At 45.8% G+C, this 21,448-nt stretch overlaps 1 protein-coding gene across 4 annotated transcripts in view; it reads right to left on the bottom strand.

Moving 5' to 3' along the window:
- The window catches only part of LOC138249130 (regulator of nonsense transcripts 3A-like), a 698,030-nt gene that overhangs the window by 540,590 nt on the left and 135,992 nt on the right, over positions 1-21,448 (bottom strand). For all 4 annotated transcript variants that reach the window (XM_069203154.1, XM_069203153.1, XM_069203149.1 and 1 more), the window contains exon 2: positions 17,639-17,745. In XM_069203154.1, coding sequence (XP_069059255.1) covers positions 17,639-17,672 — 34 coding nt within the window. In that variant the 5' untranslated portion in view covers positions 17,673-17,745. The remainder of the gene's footprint in view (positions 1-17,638; positions 17,746-21,448) is intronic.

Consider the following 21,448-nt stretch of genomic DNA (forward strand, 5'->3'; position numbering starts at 1 on the left):
CGAGAAGTGGCGACTGAGACTGTCCGCACGCACGTTCAAAACTCCGGCCAGATGGTTTGCCATCAAGCAAATCCGATGGTCCTTTGCCCAGGACCATAGTCGAAGAGCTTCTCTGCAGAGAAGGTACGACCCCACTCCTCCCTGCTTGTTTATGTACCACATCGTGGTAGTATTGTCCGTTAGGACCTGTACCGACTGACCACGAAGGGAAGGGAGGAAGGCCTTGAGAGCCAGACGTACAGCCCGTAACTCTAACAGATTGATGTGAAACATCTGTTCCTCTGGAGACCAAAGACCTTTGATCTCCAGATCCCCCAGATGAGCTCCCCACCCTAGAGTGGAAGCATCCGTTATGACTGTGGCCACTGGTGGCGACTGCTGGAACGGCTTTCCTTGTGAAAGATTGTTGCTTGCAATCCACCACTTCAAATCCACAGCAGCATCTCTGGAGATCTTGACAGTACCCTCTAGATCCCCTCTGTGTTGAGACCACTGCCTTCGGAGGCACCACTGAAGAGCCCTCATGTGCCAGCGAGCATGCGTGACCAACAGAATGCAGGAGGCAAAAAGACCGAGCAGACGAAGGACCTTGAGGACTGGAACTACCGCTCCATTTCGAAACATTGGAACCAAATCCTGAATATCTTGAATCCGCTGAGGCGGAGGAAAGGCCCGACCCAAGGTTGTATCCAGTACTGCCCCTATGAACAGGAGGCGCTGAGAGGGCTCTAGGTGAGATTTGGGCTCGTTCACCGAAAAGCCCAGGTCGAACAACAACTGGGTTGTTGACTGCAGATGACGCAACACAAGCTCCGGGGACTTGGCTTTGATCAACCAATCATCCAAGTAAGGGAATACTGCTATCCCCTTCCTTCTGAGCTCTGCCGCAACCACCGACATCACCTTCGTGAAGACTCGAGGTGCTGAAGTAAGACCAAACGGAAGGACCGCAAACTGGTAGTGTTGCGATCCCACCACAAACCGGAGATACTTCCTGTGTGACTTGAGTATCGGGATATGAAAGTAAGCATCCTGCAAGTCGACAGACACCATCCAGTCTTCCATGTTCAACGCCAAAAACACCTGTGCTAGGGTCAGCATCTTGAACTTTTCCTGCTTGAGGAACCAATTCAAGATCCTCAGGTCCAGAATTGGTCTCAAACGACCATCCTTCTTGGGAATCAGGAAATACCTTGAGTAAACTCCTTGACCCCTTTCCTGCTCCGGGACCAACTCCACCGCGCCCTTTAAAAGGAGGACTTCTACCTCCTGTTCTAGCAACAGGAGGTGTTCTTGTGAACAATACGAAGGGCGGGGCGGGATGAGGGGCGGAAACTCCCGAAAGGGAAGGGTGTAGCCTTTTCCCACAACACTGAGAACCCAAGTGTCCGACGTAACAGTCTCCCATTTGGTGAGAAAATGCTGTAATCTTCCCCCTACAGGAGAGGAGTGAGTGGGAAATGGTGGAAGCCTAAGGCTGCTTCCCCTGCTGCACCCCGCCAGAGGATGAGGAAGAGGCAGAGTGCTGCTGAGAAGCTCCCCTGGTGCGGACCCTACCCCTCCCCCTAAAAGATCTATAGGGATGGGAAGAGGCAGGTTGCTGATATCTTCCCCGAAAGGAAGAGGAGGAAGAGCCACGCCCAAATCCACGAAACCTCCTGAAGAATCTGGAAGAGGCCGTGGAAGAAGGAGCTTGGAGTCCCAACGACTTAGCCGTGGCCCTGCTCTCCTTAAACCGTTCCAAGGCCGAATCAGCCTTAGCCCCAAACAGTTTGTCCCCATCAAACGGGAGATCCAACAATGTGGACTGTACATCTGCCGAAAAGCCCGAGTTACGGAGCCAGGCCTGTCTCCTTTCCACCACAGTTGTGCCCATTGCTCTGGCTACCGAGTCGGTGGTATCCAGTCCCGTCTGGATAATTTGGGTCGCAGCAGCCTGGGCATCAGAGACAAGATCCAAAAGACCGTGGGGAAGCTCTGTAAACGAAGAGGAGATGTCATCCATCAGAGCATGAATATACCTCCCCAGGATACAGGTTGCATTGGTGGCTTTTAATGCCAGACTGCAGGACGAAAAAATCTTCTTCGACTGCGCCTCCAGCTTTTTTGAATCTCTGTCCCCAGGCACCGTCGGAAAAGAACCAGGCGCTGACTTGGACGAACAGGAGGCCTGCACAACCAAGCTCTCCGGCGTAGGGTGCCTAGATAGGAAACCAGGATCAGTTGGAGCCGTCCGATACCTCCTGGCCACGGCTCTGTGAACTGCTGGGGAAGATGCCGGCTTCTTCCACACCTCTAAAACCGGATCCAGCAGAGCGTCATTAAAAGGTAATAGAGGCTCCGCCGCGGCTGAGGCCGGATGCAACACCTCTGTCAAAAGGTTTTGTTTCGCCTCCACCACCGGCAAAGGCAGGTCCAAAAAACTAGCTGCCTTCCGTACCACTGTATGAAAGGAAGCAGCTTGCTCGGTATATTCCCCCGGGGACGAAAGGTCCCACTCAGGGGAAGTGTCCAGCCCACTGGCCGACTCCAGTCCACGCAGCCCATCACCCGAGTCCTCTAGCTCTCCTTCCTCTAGGGCTCGTTGGTACTCCTGCTCTTCTAGTACCCGGAGAGCACGCCTCCTTGAATGCAGTCGTTGCTCAATCCGCGGAGTCGACAATACCTCCGCCGAAGTCGGAGATCGGCGCCGATCTTCCGAAGCCACCGACGCCGCATCCGGCGCCACAGGTAACTTCGGCGCCGACTGAAGAGCAGTTGAAACGGATGGACCCACCGGAGTCACAGGCCGAAATCTCGACGTCGACGGGATGGAAATCCCTGGGGCCAATCCCTCCGAAGCCACCGGAGCGGCCAACGGCGCCGACACTGGCGCCGAGCCCACGTTCCCAAACGGGAGAAAGGGCATAAAGGGTGCCGTCCGAAGAGGCGCAGGGTCACCCAAAGAAAAGGCCAAAGGCCCAGCCGGAGCACCCCCTGGAGCCATCTGTTGGAAGATGGCATACATCGCATTCAAGAATGCGGAACTATCGGCTCCAGGGGTGGGAAAAGCCGGATACTGGGGTGCCTGACTCGGAGGCGACCCCGACGCCGGCCTCGGCGTCTGCGCCGGAGAAAACACTTGAGGCTCCAATACCTCAATCACCGACGCCTGTCCAGGCGAAGTTGGAGACGCCGGAGAGGGCAACGGCGTCGAAGGATGCGGCGTCACCGTGGGGCTGACCTCCCATGTTCTTCGGCGCCGATCCGGAGACCTGGAACGAGCCTCCCTTGAATGACGCCGAGATTCTCTACGGCGCCGGGAGTCTCGATGACGCCGATGTCTTGGAGAAGACTTTTTCTTGTGATGCTTCTCCTTTGACTTGGCCATAAACAGCTTCGCCTCGCGTTCTTTAAGGGCCTTCGGATTCATGTGCTGACATGAATCACAAGTCGAGACGTCGTGGTCGGAGCTCAAACACCAAAGGCAATCGGAATGAGGATCCGTCACCGACATCTTGCCTCCACACTCACGACAAGGCTTAAATCCAGACTTTCTCTGCGACATTATTTCCACAGAGAAAGAGTACGCAGCAAGATATACACTGTAACCGCAAGAGTAACAGTTGCTCCCTCGAAGATAACCGTTTCGAATGCACGGAAAAAAGGGAACTGACGTCTGCACGTCGTCGAGGACCTCTTATTGCCTGTATGACGTCAGACGGCGTCGCGTGCGAGACAGTGACGTCCTCGTCGACGTGCAGAGACTAGTAAGAAGATTTCCGTCGAATGCTGGCGCCATGGGAGTATTCATGAGGTGAGGAATCCACAGGTAGTTGTATCCATCAGAAATTCTTCCCTTAACAGTGACCCGAGCAAGAGGCTCAGTGTACAGAACATTATCCTAGCCATGAAGCATGGGCCAGAACCAGTTCTGGCCAAAACTTTAAACATATATGGCCACTCAACTGTGTCAAATGCCATTTTGGCATCGAGTGAGAGCACCAAGGAGTCCTCCCATAACCCACGGCCCAGCCCAGGTCAACATGGAGACGCCACAAGTTGAGAGGGGTGCTCCATCGAGGTATAAAGCCAGACTGGTCTGGGTGTACAGGAGTCGTGGTTACTGGGATCAAGCTGGAAGCCAATACCTTTGCCAAGATTTGAACTTGTGCAGCTAGCAGTGAAATTAGACCGTAAGAGGCGCACTCCTCTGTAGGTTTACCGCCTTTATGTAAGACCACAATGTCGGCCAGCTTCTAATATCTAGGAAGGGTGCACGAATCGGGACTATCTTTGAACGTTCATAGAAGGTAGGGGGGCACGTTTAGGGACCATAAGCTTGTTGGCATGCTGTTGGGGCCAACAGCTTTGCCAGAGTTTAGGTTGCGTATTGACTGCACGATTTCCTCTTCAGTGAGTTCCATTTTAGGAGTGGCCTGTAAGGGTGCGAAAGGCCCGGGAGTTGTATGTCTGCTAGCAGCTTACAAGATTCTTTTGCTGTGTCATTAACTGCCAGAGAGTATGACTGGGAGTAATAGGCAGAAAAACCATCAGCCATTCCCTGTCTGTCCCTCACGTGCTAAGCTGTCTCGATTTGTATGCCTGGCACCCAGTGTTTCGCTCACTCCCGTTTAACAAACCAGGCCAGGAGTTTTCCAGCTCTGTCCCCCACATCATAGAGGGGTGTTGAGTTACTCTATGACTAGCCCCAGCAGCCTCCGATGCAGTGTCTCTATTCTTCTGTTGCTTGAGACCTAATGCATGTGGGGTATCTGCTTGGTCATGGTCATTAAGTTTGGAATCTAGCTTGTGAATATCACTCTCAAGCATTTCTAATTTGGTCCTCTTGTCATTTTTGTGCCCCACAATCAATGAGAGGCTCTGTCCCTTGAGAACTAGTTTTTATACCTCTCACAGGGTCTGTAGAGAATCCAACAAAGAGTTGTTTTCGGTAAAATAGTGCTCCACAGCCTTGCAAAGGCCCCCTTGAATATGGGGTATCTGTAGATACCAGGGATTGATTGAAAACAATCTCTTGACTGTCTGGTTGGCCCTGGAAACTGCAGACTGCCCACAGTGGGGAGTGGTTGGTGATGCCTCTAGCTAGATGGCGGATCTCACTGAAATGGGGGAGCTGATGAGCCAAGGTGAAGACAATATCAATACGGGAAAGACTACCATGCGCCCCAGAGTGGAATGGTAATCATTGTGCAGTCAGATTGCGGGCAGGCCATGTGTCCATTACACTAGGAGCTGATAAGAAATCCCTCAGTGAACAACAAGAAGACCCAGGCTGCTTAAGGGGCCAGCGGTCACTCTCGTCACAGAGTGCAATGTTAAAGTCTCTGCCCATTAACAAGCCGTTGTCTGTCAGACGGAGCAGAAGGGCACTTAGATCGGGGAACGTGCTGTTGTGAAGTCATGAGGGACATAGGCAGAAACAATGGTTGAGCGCATTGCTCTTCCACAGTCCAGAAAGGGCCACATACCTCCTGTTTGTTGTGCTTTGGGATGGGTTAACTGTCAAATAGAGAACCTATAGCGGGAGCTGAGAGCCAGTGTCAGTGTATTGCAAAGCCATTGTTGTAACAAGAACACTAAAAATAAATTAACTAATTCCCACAACAAATACCCCCTTACTGCCTCCCTGCATGGGGGATTTTGAACTGCCCACCCCCCCAACTTTACAGAGCGCCTGTCGCCCCAGCATAAAATACAAATTTTGGTGACTATGGCTGGTGCCCAGAAGCCCAGCCCCAGCATCCGCCCATCTCCAAAATTTAAAAGGACATTAGTTACCAAAGACATGTATCTTCATACCGGTCCATTTTGCCTCCAATCACGCTCAGCCAGTCTGTGATCAGAGGGCAAGGTGCAGTTCACACAAATCGTTTATGTCATGTATCACAAGCAGTCCATTCACTGATAACACACAGACTATGCCAAACCCACTGAAAGATCGCCGGTCAAGATGTTTGATGCTGTGGTTAGCCCTGCTGTTGTCATTGGTCTTCCTATTCAGGATTTTCACGCTGTTGTTGCCTGGGTTGAGATCAGGGCTGCAATCCACTCACTCTCCTCCAACCATCCAGCCAGTCCCCAGCCGATTCCCGGGTAGTGAACTATCAGGTCTTCACATCTGCCACCACTAGCAGTTTTGCTAGAAACAGCATGGAATACTTTAGCACTCTGTACCTCATGGCCTTTTTGACCTTAATGAAGCTCCAGTGCATTTTCTGAACTATGACCATAAAGTCTGGGAAAAAGGTTATGGTGGAATTTTCGAATTGTACTGGTGGGGCACTGTGAGCTGTTTGCAATATGAAGTCGCAGTCTTGTTAGCTGAAAATATAGGCTATGATTGGGCTAGTTGGTGCATCTGGTTTTGGCTGGGAGTCATGCACACGATGCACCAGTGTGACAGAGAAATATTTGAGAGCCCACAGGTTTGCAACAGTTTGAGTATGAGGAGCTCAACTCCCGGCCACTCCGCTCGTGTGCCCTATTATTTGAACATTGTGTCATCTTGAGTGGCCTGTTGCGTCTTCCAACTTAGTTTCTAGAGCCGTGGTGGTTGTACACAGCTCCTTAACTTGCTTCTTCAGAGTCGCTGTTTCGGTCTTAAGGCTGTTGAGCGAGTCTCCTGCATCTTTGATATGGGCTCAAATTTTGCAGAGATCCGGTCTCACCAGTGTAACATCCATAGAGACCGAGTCTATTTTGCTTTCTAGGGAGCCACGAATACACTGACTCGCCTCTATGGTGTCCTTAAGTGTGAGTATCTCATTTGCTGGGGATGGGTGATCCATAGTAGTCTGTGATGCCTGAGCCATGGGCGTAGCAGCTGAATCCCTGAGGAATGCATACTTATTATGTTTGGTTTGGTGTGCACTATGAGCGCCACTAGTCATTTTTACAGGGCCTGCCTCTCAGGGTCCCAGCAGCAAAGTATGGGAGGGGAGAGGGAGGAGGGCCGCCATGACAGTAGTCACCGCTGCTGCCAGGTAAGGGAGCAACCTCATCCGAGAACATACCTTGCGGCCTGTCAAGTTTCCCACTGCTAGTCCCTCGGGCTTCCCATGTCCGCCAGTCGTGATCTGAGGGCAGTGGCAGAGAGTGATCGCTGATCCGCTGCTGCAATGCCCCCCACCTCACAGTAGACTGGGAAAGCAGTGGGCTTCAAGATGAACATGGCATTGAAGGACGTATTCGCAACTTCACCAGATGGCCATTAATGGCTAGTACAGGAGAGTAGTCTGGAGGTGATCTATTTGTCGTGATGTGCTTGAGTGGGTAAGATTGAGTTATTGATGAGTATCCCTTGCTTCCGGTCCTCACAATGAAGTGCGTGCTCCCAGTCCCACTGCTGCTAATGAGAAGTGCACAGTGCCCCTATTATAGGCAGTGTCAATTGCCCACCTATAATATGGAAGACAGCCTGCGGCCTTTAACACAGGGCCTGTGGACACACACACAGCATTCAGGTTTGGTTCATGGGCCTCCACAGTACTCACATGGGCCCTTATACGTATAGGCCACCTCCTGTGGTTTTCTCATGTTGGGCTCCAGAGCGGGGCAAAGGAAAGTGCAGCATCACCATACCTTGTGCGTTATGTCGCACCACAGGCAACAGGGAGGAGGTAAGCATCCCTTCTTGTCTCTTCAAAGGAGGGCCTCAACGTGCATACATGCTCCAGAGTCAATTCAGGGAGCGCCTCTGGAGTGTAAAGCATTTCACATGCAATCAGAGCTTCACTGCACGTGGCAGAGCTCCATCGCTAGTCACATTCCCTCAGGTGCAGACCCGCCTGAGGGCAGGTTCCTGTGCCTCTCGGGAATTCACCGGTGTACAGCCTCCTCACCTTGCTGCAGGTCACAGGCAAATTTGGGGGCAAGGTGGCAGTCGGGCAAAAATGTTCACTTCGTCACCAGGTGCAATGGCTGATCGGTCGCAGCTCCTTCCCACATGCGAGGCCACGGCTCAGTATTGCTGTGCGGGCCTCGTCCATTATTGGGGGTACAGAATTGCCTTTAGGTGCAGATGAAGAGCTCTTCGGTATCCCTGTGACCAGCAGCCATCAAATCTTGGAATTTCCTGCCACTGGGGACGGATGGTGTAGCAGATGGCAGGGGATAGGGCCGATGGGCGACGGAAGCCTCTTCAGCAAGCGGCCATCTTGCTCAATGGTTGGCAACACCCTTGAATCCGAGCATTTTTGTTGGAAACTGGAAAGTGGAGCAATCCAGGATAGGATGGTCTGAGACCAGAATGTGTCATTTTACAGAGGTGGACCCTGTGACCTGGGAGAAGGCACACTTGCGTAGAAGGAAGTCTGGGAATAGATAAAGAAACAGAGAAATTATGTCCCTGAATACAGGAACAGGAGAACTGGGAAATGGGAGCTGGTGACATTGATAAGGTTGAGCTACCAAATGGGGCTGCCCTAAAGATACCATTTGGATTTATATGTAACTCTCATTCTCCAGTATTGGAATCTTTCATAGATTCACATGCTTGAATCAGAATAGCAAGCAGTTATAAACGTTTAATACAAGTATGCTATGTACAGAATAGTGGATGGTGGATACAAACTTACACATTTATCAATACTAGGCTCACCTTATTGGAAAAGATGCCCTTGTAGAATGTGCTTTAGCCTTTTTCGCTGCAAAGGCCAGGCCTACTACCTTAAAATGACAGAATTGTATAGCTGTTGCAATCCATCTTGTTATGGTTGCTTAGGTCACTGGACCTCCTTTGTTATGGTTTCCGTATGCAACAAATATCTCGTCTGTAGTTCAAAGACGTTTTGTACGATGCAAGTAGATTTTCTAACATCTTTTTACATCAAGGGTAAATTTGCTGATTTGGGAAGAAAGTTTTGAGCACAACCAGTTCATTGAGATAGAAATCTGTTGACACTCTAGGTGTGAACTGGGGATTAGTTTGAATAAGTACTGTATTATCTTCGAATTGTAAGTAAGGCTCACTGATAGTGAATGCTTGGAGCTCCTGAAGCCCACTGTTCTTGCGGAAGTTAATACTAGAATCAAAGCCATATGTTAGGAACTTGAGATCTGTCCTGTGAATAGGTGCAAAAGGGATTTGCATTAGTTGTGATAGCACTGTGCTAAGTTGCCATGTTGGTGGAGTTAACTTTATCGGGGATACTCTGAATAATCCTTTAAGGAATTGTGTGATTCATCTGTTTGACCATAGAGATGGAGATCCTTTTAACCTCTTGTGCCTAGAAATTGCTTCCAGGTGCACCCCAATGGAAGAATGTACCAGACCCAATATGGCCAGAGGAAGAAGGTACGTCAAAATCTGTTTTAGAGGAGATGAAATAGGATGTACGTTTGATTTTTGACACCATAGGCAAAACCGCTTCCATTTCAAGTGATAAGCTTTATTTGTAGCTTCAACTCTGGCTCATGTAAGAATATCCCTCCACTCCTGTGGGGTGGCAAGCTAATGAAGCTTGTGGTATTCAGGAGCCATGCCGATAAATGCAAAGAAGTTGGGTTTGGATGAAGGACCTGCCCATGGTTCACTGACAACAAATCATTCTGGGACTTCAGCTGAATGTGGTTTTCCTCGAACAACAGTAAAAGCTCTGTGAAACAGTGTTGTCTGAGCCATCGAGGAGCAATGAGTATTAGCGGGCACATTCCCTCTTCATTTTCCTGTGAAGCCTCGGAATAAGAGGGATCAGGGGAAAAGCTTACGCATACATCCCTGACTATCTTATCGATAAACCGGCATTTCTTGTTTTCTTGAGATGCAAAGAGATCCAGTTTTGTCTTGCCCCATCGTTCGAATATGGTGTGAAGAATGGATTGATTCGGCTTTAAATTGTGACAACTCTGAGTTGCACTGCTTAAAGTGTCCGCCAAGCAGTTGTTGACCCCTGGAAGATGTTCCGCTCTTATGGTGTCTTGAAGCGCCAATGCCCATTTCCATATGTTTTTTGCTTCCTATGATAGGTCTTGAGATCTTGTACCCCTTTGTTGTTGAGATAATGCATGCTAGTCGTGCTGTCAATTCTTATCAACACCGATGATCCCTGTATCCTTGGTAGGAAAGCTTGGAGAGTAAGTGAAACCACTGTGAGCTCTAGGAAATTGATATCCATTTCTAACTGTGTCACACTCCTCCATTCGCCCTTTACTTGCAGATCCTGTAAATGGGCTCTTCAGCGTTCTAGAGAAACGTTGGTTGTAATGACATATTCTGAACTCAGAGGGAAGAACATCAATCCTGATGAAAGACTGACGAAGCTTATCCACCAAGGAAGAGCTTTTCTCATTACTGGTGTGATCTGGATAATATTATCAAATGAGCCTTCCGCTTGGAGCCATTGTGTGTCTAGTTCCTCCTGGAAAGATCTCATTTATAGACATGCATAGGGCCACCAGTAGACTGGCTGATGACATCATGCCAAGAAAAGATCTGAGGTGAACTGAAGCTGGCTTTCTTTTTGAAAGATTGTGGATTAGTGCCCAGAGTGTCCTTTGTCTGTCTGTGGACAAGAATGTTTTGTCTTGTATTGTGTCTAGAGTCTCTCCTCGAAAATTTAGCCTCGTTGATGGAGAGAGCAGAGACTTTTGATAGTTCACTGTGAGCCCCAAGGTTTAGAACGTCTGAAGGCATGTTGCTGTAGCTATCGACATTTGAAGTTGGGATGGCGCCTTTATCAGCCAGTCGTCAAGATACAGGAAAGCTCGAATTACTTTTTGTCCCAAATAAGCTGCCACTGAGGTGAGACCAAATGGGAGCACTTTGAATTGGTAGTGAGTGCTGGCTACTGTGAATATGAAGAATTTTGATGCCAGGGATGGATACGAATATGGAAATAGGTATCCTGGAGATCGAGGCTTGTCATGAAATCTCAGTGATTGATGAGATGATGGATTTCCTGGAGGGTAATCATACAAAAAGATTGCTTTTTTGAGTACTTGTTGAGCCTTCTGCGATTCAGAATGGGGCGCCAATCCCCTAATTTCTTGATGACCAGGAAAAAAAAGAGAGCAAAAGCCCATTCTTTTTTGAGAGTGTGGAACCTCTTCTATGGCTCACTTGGCTAACATAGCCAACACTTCCTTGGAAAGAAGATGGAGATGAGACGGCAAGGATTTTTTGGTGGAGTATGAGGATGAACTCCATGGTATGGCCATATGTGATGAGATTCAAGGCCCATTTGTCCGTAGTGATCTTCCTCCATTGATGCACATATTGTGAAATTCTGGCTCTCACAGGATGATGTTCTGCAGATGTTTTAACTAGCACTATGATACTGTCACTGCTTCCTGTTAGTGTCCCTGGCTGAAGCGGTTCGCTTTCTCCTTGGTTGTTGCTTGGACTAAGATGCCGCAGGTGGTGCTCGATACGGTTGGTGCTGCTGGTATGCAGATCAAAAGGGCTGCTGTAAAGACTGGTATGACTGATACCACTGGTATCCTCCTCAACAAGAATATGTTGCTCATTCAATAACTCCACGAAAGAAGGGTGTTTTCTAGCACTGGAGGGTTCCTAAAGACCTAGCGATTTCAGTATCCGACTTTATGGCTTTTAAAGCATCATCGACGTGCTTGCCAACAGAGTCTCACCGTCATAAGGCATATCTAAAATCTTTGTGTGAACCTCAGTCCAGAATTCTGTAGCTTTGAGCCAGCCCTGATTTCTGAGCACTGCTGATCCTGCCAGCTGTCGGAATCCTACTCACGCAATGTCCACAGCGCAGTCTATAATTTCAGATGCCGATCCTTCCCTCTGCTGCAAAATCTTTTTCGCATTTTCTTGATTCTGGTATGCAGCGATGTCCGACCATATCTGGCAATCATATCTGCCCAGAATTGCCAGGGAATTTGCTGCATGGACTGTCGTACCCGACATGACCAAAAAACTCACTTTCCGATATTATCAAGGTGCCTGCCTTCTCTGTCAGGTGGTGTAGATATTGGAGTGGCCAGGTTCTTTGACCGGCTTTGAGGAGCCTGGGTAATTACCCAGTCCAGTTGCGGATTTCCTATGTTACCAACAGGGGAATCTTCGGGAGCTTTATAATTTTTATAAATTCTTGGAAGAACCACTATGACAGCTGCTAGCGTTTTCATGATTTTAATTCTTTCCTCCCAGATGTAATCCACAATAGGGTTTGCCATTACTGTTTTCCAGGACTGTTCTTTAAAATTGTTAAGAAACAAATCAGACTGCTTGATCATGATTGGGAGCTGAAAAGGCTTTGCTGTTCTCTCTGGAGCATGTGGAACCCACCTATGTCCTCTGGCAGAGAATCCACTGCTTGCGGTGCTGGAGGAAAAGGTGTTCGGATGAGATAATTGTCCCATTTGTTATTCAAAGATTGGGTGTCTTGAATCTCACCTTCCTCCCTATATTCAACATCATCTGAAGATGATGGATTATCCCCAGGGGGGATGGCAATGTGTGCCATTGGAGTCATCCTCTGAGTAGCTGGAGGCGGCATAGGTTCTGGTGACCAAAGTGCAGGAGTTGGTGCACCTATAGGTGACAATTGCACTCCTGCTGGTGTTGGAAAGCACTTGTAGTTTTCCTGGAGCATGCCTTGTAAATCCTGAACCAAGGCAGCACGAACCTGGACCATGCTCTGTGGTGCTGATCAAGGAGCAAAGTGGTGGTACTGCTCTACATATTGACATGGATGTTCAGTACATTGTTCTCCTTGATAAACACGTTCATAATAGTCCCCTTCGTCTTCTTGATTTTTTACGTGCAACTCGGATGGACTGTGAGCTGCACCAAAAGAGCCTTGATCCTCTTTATTTGATTCCTCAACACCTAGCAATTGGCTTGGTGGCAAAAGTGACACCCTGCTAGGAGAGGTATGCTTCGGATGAAAAATATCTGGTGTTGATTGTAATCTCGTTGATGGTGGCAGAGATGGTGTGGTCAAAATCAGCATGGGTAGTTTCTTAGGTGTTGTCTTCGACAACAAAGAAATCCTTTCACCTGACTGAGTCGTCAATGGTCTCGTAGGCGAGGGCTTTGTTGACAGTGTCGTCATCGAAGATGATGTGGTCGTCGATGGTGTTTCTACAGTTCTTATCGATATGACTGTCTTTCTTCGATGAGGTGGTGGTCGTTGAGGTGGTCAATATCTTATATTTCATTGCCGTAGACTATGATGTCAACAGCATTGCCATTGTCAACGATGCTCTCCTAGTCAGTTTGTGCTTCCCTATGACTGGGTCTGAAGATGATTCCACAGGTTTTAATGTCAATACTACAGACGGTTTAGTAGGTTCAGATTTAGATTCTGACATTTCTATCTTTTCCTCATGAGAGGAGCCTTCTGAAGACCAATGCTGTGTTTTTTTAAGGCTTTTCTGTGCTCGTGATGACCCATGGTCAGCTCTCTCTTTTTTATTTTGTTTGTGAGGCAACATAACTCTCACTATCTTCCGCCTCAGAAATGGTAGTAGTTTTAGTTTTAAGTTTCTGAAGCCAAAGCAAAAGTTTTCCCTCTCAATCTTTGATTGAAAAATCTGTCACATTTTACAGTCTTTTACCATGTGCGGTGGATGAAGGCAGACAATACACTTTTAAGGAGGGTCTTCTGAACGCAGCCTCTTCTTTCCATAAGTCTCAAAAGGCCTAAAGAGCCTATTCTTCAAGAGTTCAGATATACTGGAACACGTGCGGTAGAAAATCTGAGGGAAGGTGCCTCTGCTGGGAATTTTCTAGAGGGTGCTGTCACATGATAAGCTGGAGTCTGGTTCTTTGTAAATGATGTGGATAAGCTAATAAAGTAAATGTATTTTGCCACTGTAAGCTATGTTAATTACTTCTGCTGCTTTAGAATATACTGTGGGACTCCCACTTGACAACCTGAATGATTCAAGTATGTGATTCTATGAAAGATACTATAATTCTGGAGAAACGAGTACTGCCCCTATTACATCTCTGCAGCAGATGGATCCAGTGCTGAACCTAACAAAGATATTCAAACATGCATAGAAGATATCAGTATATTTACACTTAAGAGTTTGAATGCCTGCGTAGTTCTTCATCTAGAGAAGACACTGGCCCAAATTCACAAAGAGACTTATGATTCATAAAGATACGAGTGCGGATTGATGGCAGAATCGCCACTCCACACTGCAGAGCTCAGTGCAGAGATTCCTTGACTCCTGCTGCAGTCGTTTTTTAGGACCCCTTCAATTAGGACAGATACAGGACCAGTATTAAATATGCAGAGTTTCTCCCTGTACTGGAGTAAAACCAAGTGCCTGCCCGTACTGGTGTCTCCTTTCAGTAATGCTGAACATACATTTAGATCACTGATGTCCTGTCACAGTCTGATGACATGGTTTCACATTCCCTGTAGGGTTACGTTTCTCAATGCACTTGCTTGCTTGCAGAGAAGAGCTTTGCTATTTCACTTCAAACTTAAAGGGATGTCGGACACGTTTGAAATCAACTGATAACATAAAACACCCAATAGCCCAAAAGAGAAACTGAGAGCCTGTTCTTATGTTTTCGACTAGTAAGGACCGTGCTTGATTGCAAAGATGTGGTCCCCCCCATGCACTTAGTGATTTGCCTAGTACACGTTCTTTGCATCAGGCACATTAACCCTGTGCGCTACCTTATGATGACTCCACGCTTCAACTAGGCAAAAGTATGTTCTCTTGGCTGCTATGGCACTCACAGGGTGAACTCGATCAGCGGTATTGTTTTAACATTGTATGCATTCTGATCAGCATAGTACAACTTCTTTGCAGCAGGCATATTAACCCTCTGCGCTACCTTATGAGTCGAAACTTCCACTAGACAGAAGTACATTCTCTCTCCAAAAAGAACAATAATCGCTAGAGTTATTTGAAATTTTTACATTACATGCACTCAGATCTGATTAGTACACGTACTTTGCAACACACATATTCATTCTGGGACTTGTAGTTTTATTTTTATATCATGATACAAGCTGCACACAAGGCCTCAGTGTAGTATTTGTAGAGTTGTCCATCTCTCTAGTTCGATGCATGATTCGCTCATTTAGTTTGTTTCAGCTTTGCATTCTGGGACCTGCAGTTTTATTTAATAATGTGATACAAGCTGGGAACACAAAGCAGAAACCGGACTAAATGAACTACACACATTTAGGTCTGTGAAACTTGAGCTGTGTGTGCATGTATTTACAAACCTAACCTCAATGAGAACTTACAGTTGCTTATTCTGTACAATGGTCAATATTTTATAACTAATATTTTAGTTCAAAACTGGCGCAGGATCATTAATATCACGTGAGATGGCTCCCTTCAAGTGTGTGAAAAAGTCACACTCGTTTTGTTCGACTCCCCAGACTGCAGTAAAGGGACAGTAATCCAGTAAGCATGCATTCTTGGGAGTACAATTATTTATTAATTGCCCCGCAGGCAATGTTGCCTGTACCAACTGCCAAGTAAATATGTTTTGTACCTGGGAGTAGTTTGTGTTTTAATGGCCTTGTTTAAAAAAAAATTACAGTAGGCCTATTAGCCCTTTAGTTATCTGCAGGGCCACTGGAATTATGTGGCAGAAAGGACCAAAATATGCAGCAGGCTTGACCAATTAATGTGGCCAAAAAATCCAGTTATGCATAAACAAAGCCAATAGCTCCAACTCAAGTAAATGCAAAACATGTTGCATTACAAATGCTTGTTAAAGATACAATGCAGAGATTCTGTCTTAAGTGTGGAGATTCTGCTACGCGAGGAGAGAATCCCCACTCTTAACTTTACGAGTCATAAGTCCCTTTTTGAATCAGGCCCACTGTTTGTAGTCTTTCCAGTTTGATTCAAGGATTGAGATATGTTCTTCACAAGCAGTTGATGTCAAAGATATTCTGGGTCGCAGATGGGGGAAAATTACTTCTGGGATTTGGCTGACATTTGCCTTGGTGATGTAGATGGAAGCATATGCTGTATTGGTCTGTGTTCTAGGATCTCTCTGATGTTCTGAGAAGGACTAGCATCAACTGGGAGGATGAATGGTGCTGGGACTACGGCAAGTGTCGCTAACAAAGGCCCCAACACTGAAAATGTTTTCAACAGCAAATACCTGTTTGCCAGTGTGGGTGATGTCAATGATAGGCTCAGCTTTGAAGGTGATCATGGTTGACATCAAGATTTGTCTTTTCTCTAACAGAAGATAGTTGATGTGTTTGAAGGACATATTATTGCCACTTCAAAGGGCCTCAGTTAGGAGGCAAGATAAACAGAGGGTAACTGAAGAATTTAGAAGTTTCTTGACAGGTAGCTGACTTACAACAAGGTACCTTGAGCTATACAGACAGAATTTATGCATTCTTTACTATTTTGCCTAATTTTCTTTTTATGGGAATCAGGAACGAATTAAGATGACTTCCCCAAAATGTAATCATGGGTTGTCCAATGCTAACGAAAATCTCCCATCCTTTCTCATTGAAATTGTGTTTCCTCTTTCTGAATCCTTCCTTGTTGGTTTCTCTGACTGGCCATGATTCTGAAGGATTACAGTGGATTCTGTAGGAACTCTCCTCCTCTCCTGTATTTTTCTTTGGCTATACTGAGCTTGTGGTTATGAACTTCTTGATTTACAAGTCATTAGACTTCACTGGAGCAGCATTCATACTTGTGAATGCATTCACCATTTACTTAATTATAATTTTGTTATGGTTTACATTAATACTCTGGAATTGCTGATTAGGTTATTTTCACTAATTACAAATCACCATTTTGATGCTTTGTATATCTGGCCCAAAAGCTCCCCAAAATAATGGCAGGTATGAGTACATCTTTCACTTTCCTTGGCGCAACTCCTCACACAAGCAAAGCTAAAAAGCTGAAGTAACCCAAAATAAAACAACTATTACTATTCACACTTAAAGCCAGCATACTCCGCACACAGGGCACACTTTTAATCTCACACTTTTTCAAACAGACAAAACAATGCCTTAGAATCGTAAGCATCTTACCCCTCACTCCTTTCCAATTCAGTATACAAATCAGGCTTAGTGACATGGCACGAAATATTAGAATAACTCTGTTCATCACTCACTCAAAGGTTCCTCAAAGGCCACACTACAAACCAACACCCTTCCAATCAGAACCAAAAGACATTGTTTGAAGGAAGGATGTTACACTAAAATAATAGCCATCATAAATAAATAGACAGAGCCAAGCACTACTGAGTGGAGTGCTACTGATCTGCCAAAGTCAGCACCCCTGGGGAAGTAGGTAGGACTATGTATATGCAACTACAAAAACAATACAATGTTGCTAGCTCCACATCTATAGGAATAGCACAATAGTACTCTGGACTAGGCCTCATGACCTTTAGGCTGCTAAACCTGCACATAGTATCAACAACTTATTTTAATCTTAGTAGCACACACAGAAATGGCACAGTTTGGAAGTATATAACTGTTCAGTGCCAGGAGGGCTTGTGGTGAGTCTGATGAAGAGTACAGAATAGCAACTGATCAGCACAAATAATCCACATGATAACAACACAATGTCAGTACAATTACAACATTGCACATAAAAATGGATGAACATTGATGTGCAATAGCCTAAGCTCACCACATAATACTTACTAACACAAAGCTAGGAATGGCTTTCACATCTGAGATCAAAAAAGGTTACCACTCACCTGGGATCCGCTGCACAAAACTCAAAATAATCATGTGCAGGTAATGGGTGTAACTGCTCTTCAAGCTGCTCCTTGGTTATGCTTGGTGGAAGTCTACGAATGACCACCTACATGAAAAGACAATTGCAATGTAAACTGTTAAACTCAATGACGTTGCACAAATGCAAACCATAGATAAAATGCAATTTACAAATACTTGCAACAGTTTAATTTCATGGGTGTTGTTGTGGCTTATTACTGAAACAGCCTTCTTTTTGTAAGTCCAAATATATGTATATAATTACCACAACGTAATTAAAAGAGTGTCTTCATAAGTACCCGGAAGACAAATACTGGTTGTTGAAAATAAACTAGAGAAATGCCCCTAAAACAGTTCAGCTGAAGGGCCATTGTGGTTATGATACATAACATACCAAAAACATTGACATTTACCAGTTATGAGCCACATACTGCACGGTTCAGGACCCCACCCTGAACATTAAATGTTACAGAGGTCAGATCCATTTTCAGTGGTAACCAGTATGCCATAGGCTACCCAAATATAATATGCTTTTTGTAGTTTTAATTGCGCTTTCGAGTAAGCATTTACTGATGATTTGGACAGACATTTATTTTGTCTGATTCCTGTAAATCTATTAACTGAACACAATGTAAACATCACTTTACCGGGTTGTTTAGTTATTATCTTAGCTTAATCCTGATAATGGTCTTGCTTATTCATGTACTCAGAGACCAAAACGTAAACGTATGTACTGTTGTAGAGCCATTTTAGTGATGCCTCTGGGAACGTTATTTTATCACCTAGGCCTGCTGCTTGTGTCCTTTAGCCTAGTAACATTTTATTTGATTTCATTTTATTATTTTAGAATCTGACACATTTGTGGTGGTGTCCTTTCGCCTAGGAAAGAATTACATTTCTTAGCACAACATTCTTTCACCCTGTGCTTTCCTCAAGGCTGCAGCGAGATAGGATTGTCAGCACAAGTGGTACACTGCGTCTCTAACATTCACAGAACAACACATATTTTTACATGGAACAATTTCTCGGAACATCAGGTATTTTGGTATAGTGTCCCTGGCCCATGCTCATTAGAGGGAAGCTCCAGCCAGATGACAACGACCGTCGGCTGTCAGACTTCGTTACAGCTGCTTGCTGAGACCACCGGTTCCCTGGCCCATAGAGGGCTGGTGTCCCTGTAGATAACAGGCTTCTTCACTACTGTCATACTCAGGAATGGGGGATGATGTCTGCCCAAGAGGGAAATCTGAATTGCAGATTAGGGCTTATGCTGCTGTGATCTAACATAGCCTAGGAAGGAATTGCATGTATTGTGCATAGTCACAGTATGGTGGGTCCTTTCCTGTATCTCACTTTTCTAGTCACCATTTTGCATCCAGTAAGGTTTTATCATTCTCATTATTGCATTTCATGCCATTTTATCTAAGACGCAGCTGATTCAATAAATCTTATTGACCCATTTTCTGCCTCTGTCTTTGCATGTGTGAGACTAATGTAACTAAGAGAAAAGGATGAGATCTGATCCAGTGTAATTTCACTGAGAAGTCATAATGCCATGTGCCCGGTTGCCACAAATCATCCCTTCTCTTGGTCAGAGATGAGGTGCTGCTAGCTGGCTGGAAATTGATTAGGCCAACAGTTGTCACATGGTGTGTGATTGGACTCAGTTCTTCACAATTCAGGTGATGCTGCTGCCCAAATCTAGCAGCCTTGGTACAATGAGAGCCAATGCGACTTGGCGCTGCCAACGTTTGGTCAAGCACTGATGTTCAGATCCTCCTGAGTATCTCTGTCTCACTACCTGCTAAGGGCACCTCAATACTATATACAGAGACGTCCGTGGTATTGAGGACTTCTTCCTTGGCTAGGTAGGTAGTACCAATCCGATGCTGTAGGTTGTTCATGCTAGAACCATACAAGGATCGATTCCAATTTGGTGTCCTTATCTCTGAATAAGTATTTCCACCATGGCGAACCAGTGGTAACTGCAATAAACATGCACCGTTCCCTCTCTGCTCATTTGCTAGCTAATGGGATCACAGCCCAGGGGGTGCCTGTAATATTAGTAGTTGAAGCTCATCCAGCCTATAAAACAAAACATTCTATTCTTTGGTCAATTTTCCAGCAGTGGATGGGAACACTAATACATTTAATCATTTTAAACCTGCTAATATACCTGCAAAATACAGAGCATATGCATACTTAGAACCTCTATCTTTTCAAGACCATAATAACTGGCTTGATGGCATCCTACCCGCACAATACTACATGCTGGATTAGGTCCTCTGAGGAATGATGGTCCTAACTGTCCTTTATTGGCCACGTATACACCGCATCCTGATGCAGGCACCTTGGGGGTAGCTGAGGTTCACCGCTTATATGTTGAACTTACAGCAATATATAGACTGTTAGTACAGTTTGTAATGCAAACATTAAACACTAACCCAGTATGTGCAGCCCCATTGCAACCACATGCAGTCACACCAGACAGTAACCCTGTGACTGTACATGCGATCATGAGTAAGGTACCCGCCAAACCATTTAGGGATGGGAATTTAGGGATGCAATTAAATCTTCAATAATTGTAAGCAATCTTAAAGGGAAGCAGCAGGATTAGCAGTGCTCCTGCGGCTGTGGGACGTTCCGGTACAGGATCAAGAACGTGAGCTGCCAAAGATTATCGTTGAGGCCTACTCTAGTATTTGTCAGGTTCATATGGAAGCCAGACCTACTAAACCACAATTACAGTATAAATCCAATAAAGATTCTACCAAGCAAGCACCTGTGTGTTCTACAAAATGCTAGGATAAACAAAAACAAACACCCATAAAGGAAAGGGGAAAATCTCCGCATTCGGAGATCTATCAAAACGCTATATTCTTAGAATTAAGGATAATATAAAAAGCCCATATAAATATCAATATACTGATACACGCCAATCTCGTTCCTTTCAGGACTCACTGGATAAATGCAGTGGGTGAGTTGGGCGGTCAGAACAACAAACTGAATACGTGAAACCAAGAAAGGAGTCACAAAGCTCCTCAGAAGTTTCTGTTGAGAAAGAAGAGAAACTTCCCCAACAAAAACCTCAATTCAAAAAGAAAAATGTGGCAGTAATTTCTATAAGAAATACCACTCCGGATTAGAGCTTTACTGAAGAACAGGAAGTGGGCACCAGCAATGCTAGACAGCGTAGCAGAGGTCACAATAGTTCGCCGGAATCTTCAAGAGCATCTGGAGGTGAAAACAACTAATGACTTTTTACAAGTCGAGACTGTGGACATGCGCGTCTCCACACCCAATTGGGTGTATAAGCCTAAAATACAATTAGAAAGAGACCTCAAGCGCACAATAGTGGCAATCTTTTGGGATCGCGTAACCACCATTTATTATATTTTATTGGCCGAAAAAGATTGCCCACCAGCATTTGTCCATAATCTCCCATATGGAGAAGAGGTAATTGAACCGTCTTTCTCTCCCCTTGTTCCTAGAGAGCTCAGGGAGGCTTGCACTTTTGATTGGGCATTGGCGCAGGCACCTGCTTTATATCGCAACCATGTAGGGTGGGATAAATATGCTCCCTACCATATAATACCAATCAGATCCCAACCACAACCTAAACCCCAATATGCAATAAAGCATGAAGCTAGAGCACCTGTGAGGGAAATCCTCACACAACTAGAGTACCAGGGCATAACTGAACTCTGTTCCTCACCAATAAACAACCCATTGCTCCCCGTAGCTAAACCGGACCATTCCTATAGAATAGTCTTAGACTACAGAAATTTACA

The sequence above is a fragment of the Pleurodeles waltl genome, chromosome 8 (assembly GCF_031143425.1).
Source record: "Pleurodeles waltl isolate 20211129_DDA chromosome 8, aPleWal1.hap1.20221129, whole genome shotgun sequence".
In the NCBI taxonomy this organism is placed as follows: Eukaryota; Metazoa; Chordata; class Amphibia; order Caudata; family Salamandridae; genus Pleurodeles; species Pleurodeles waltl.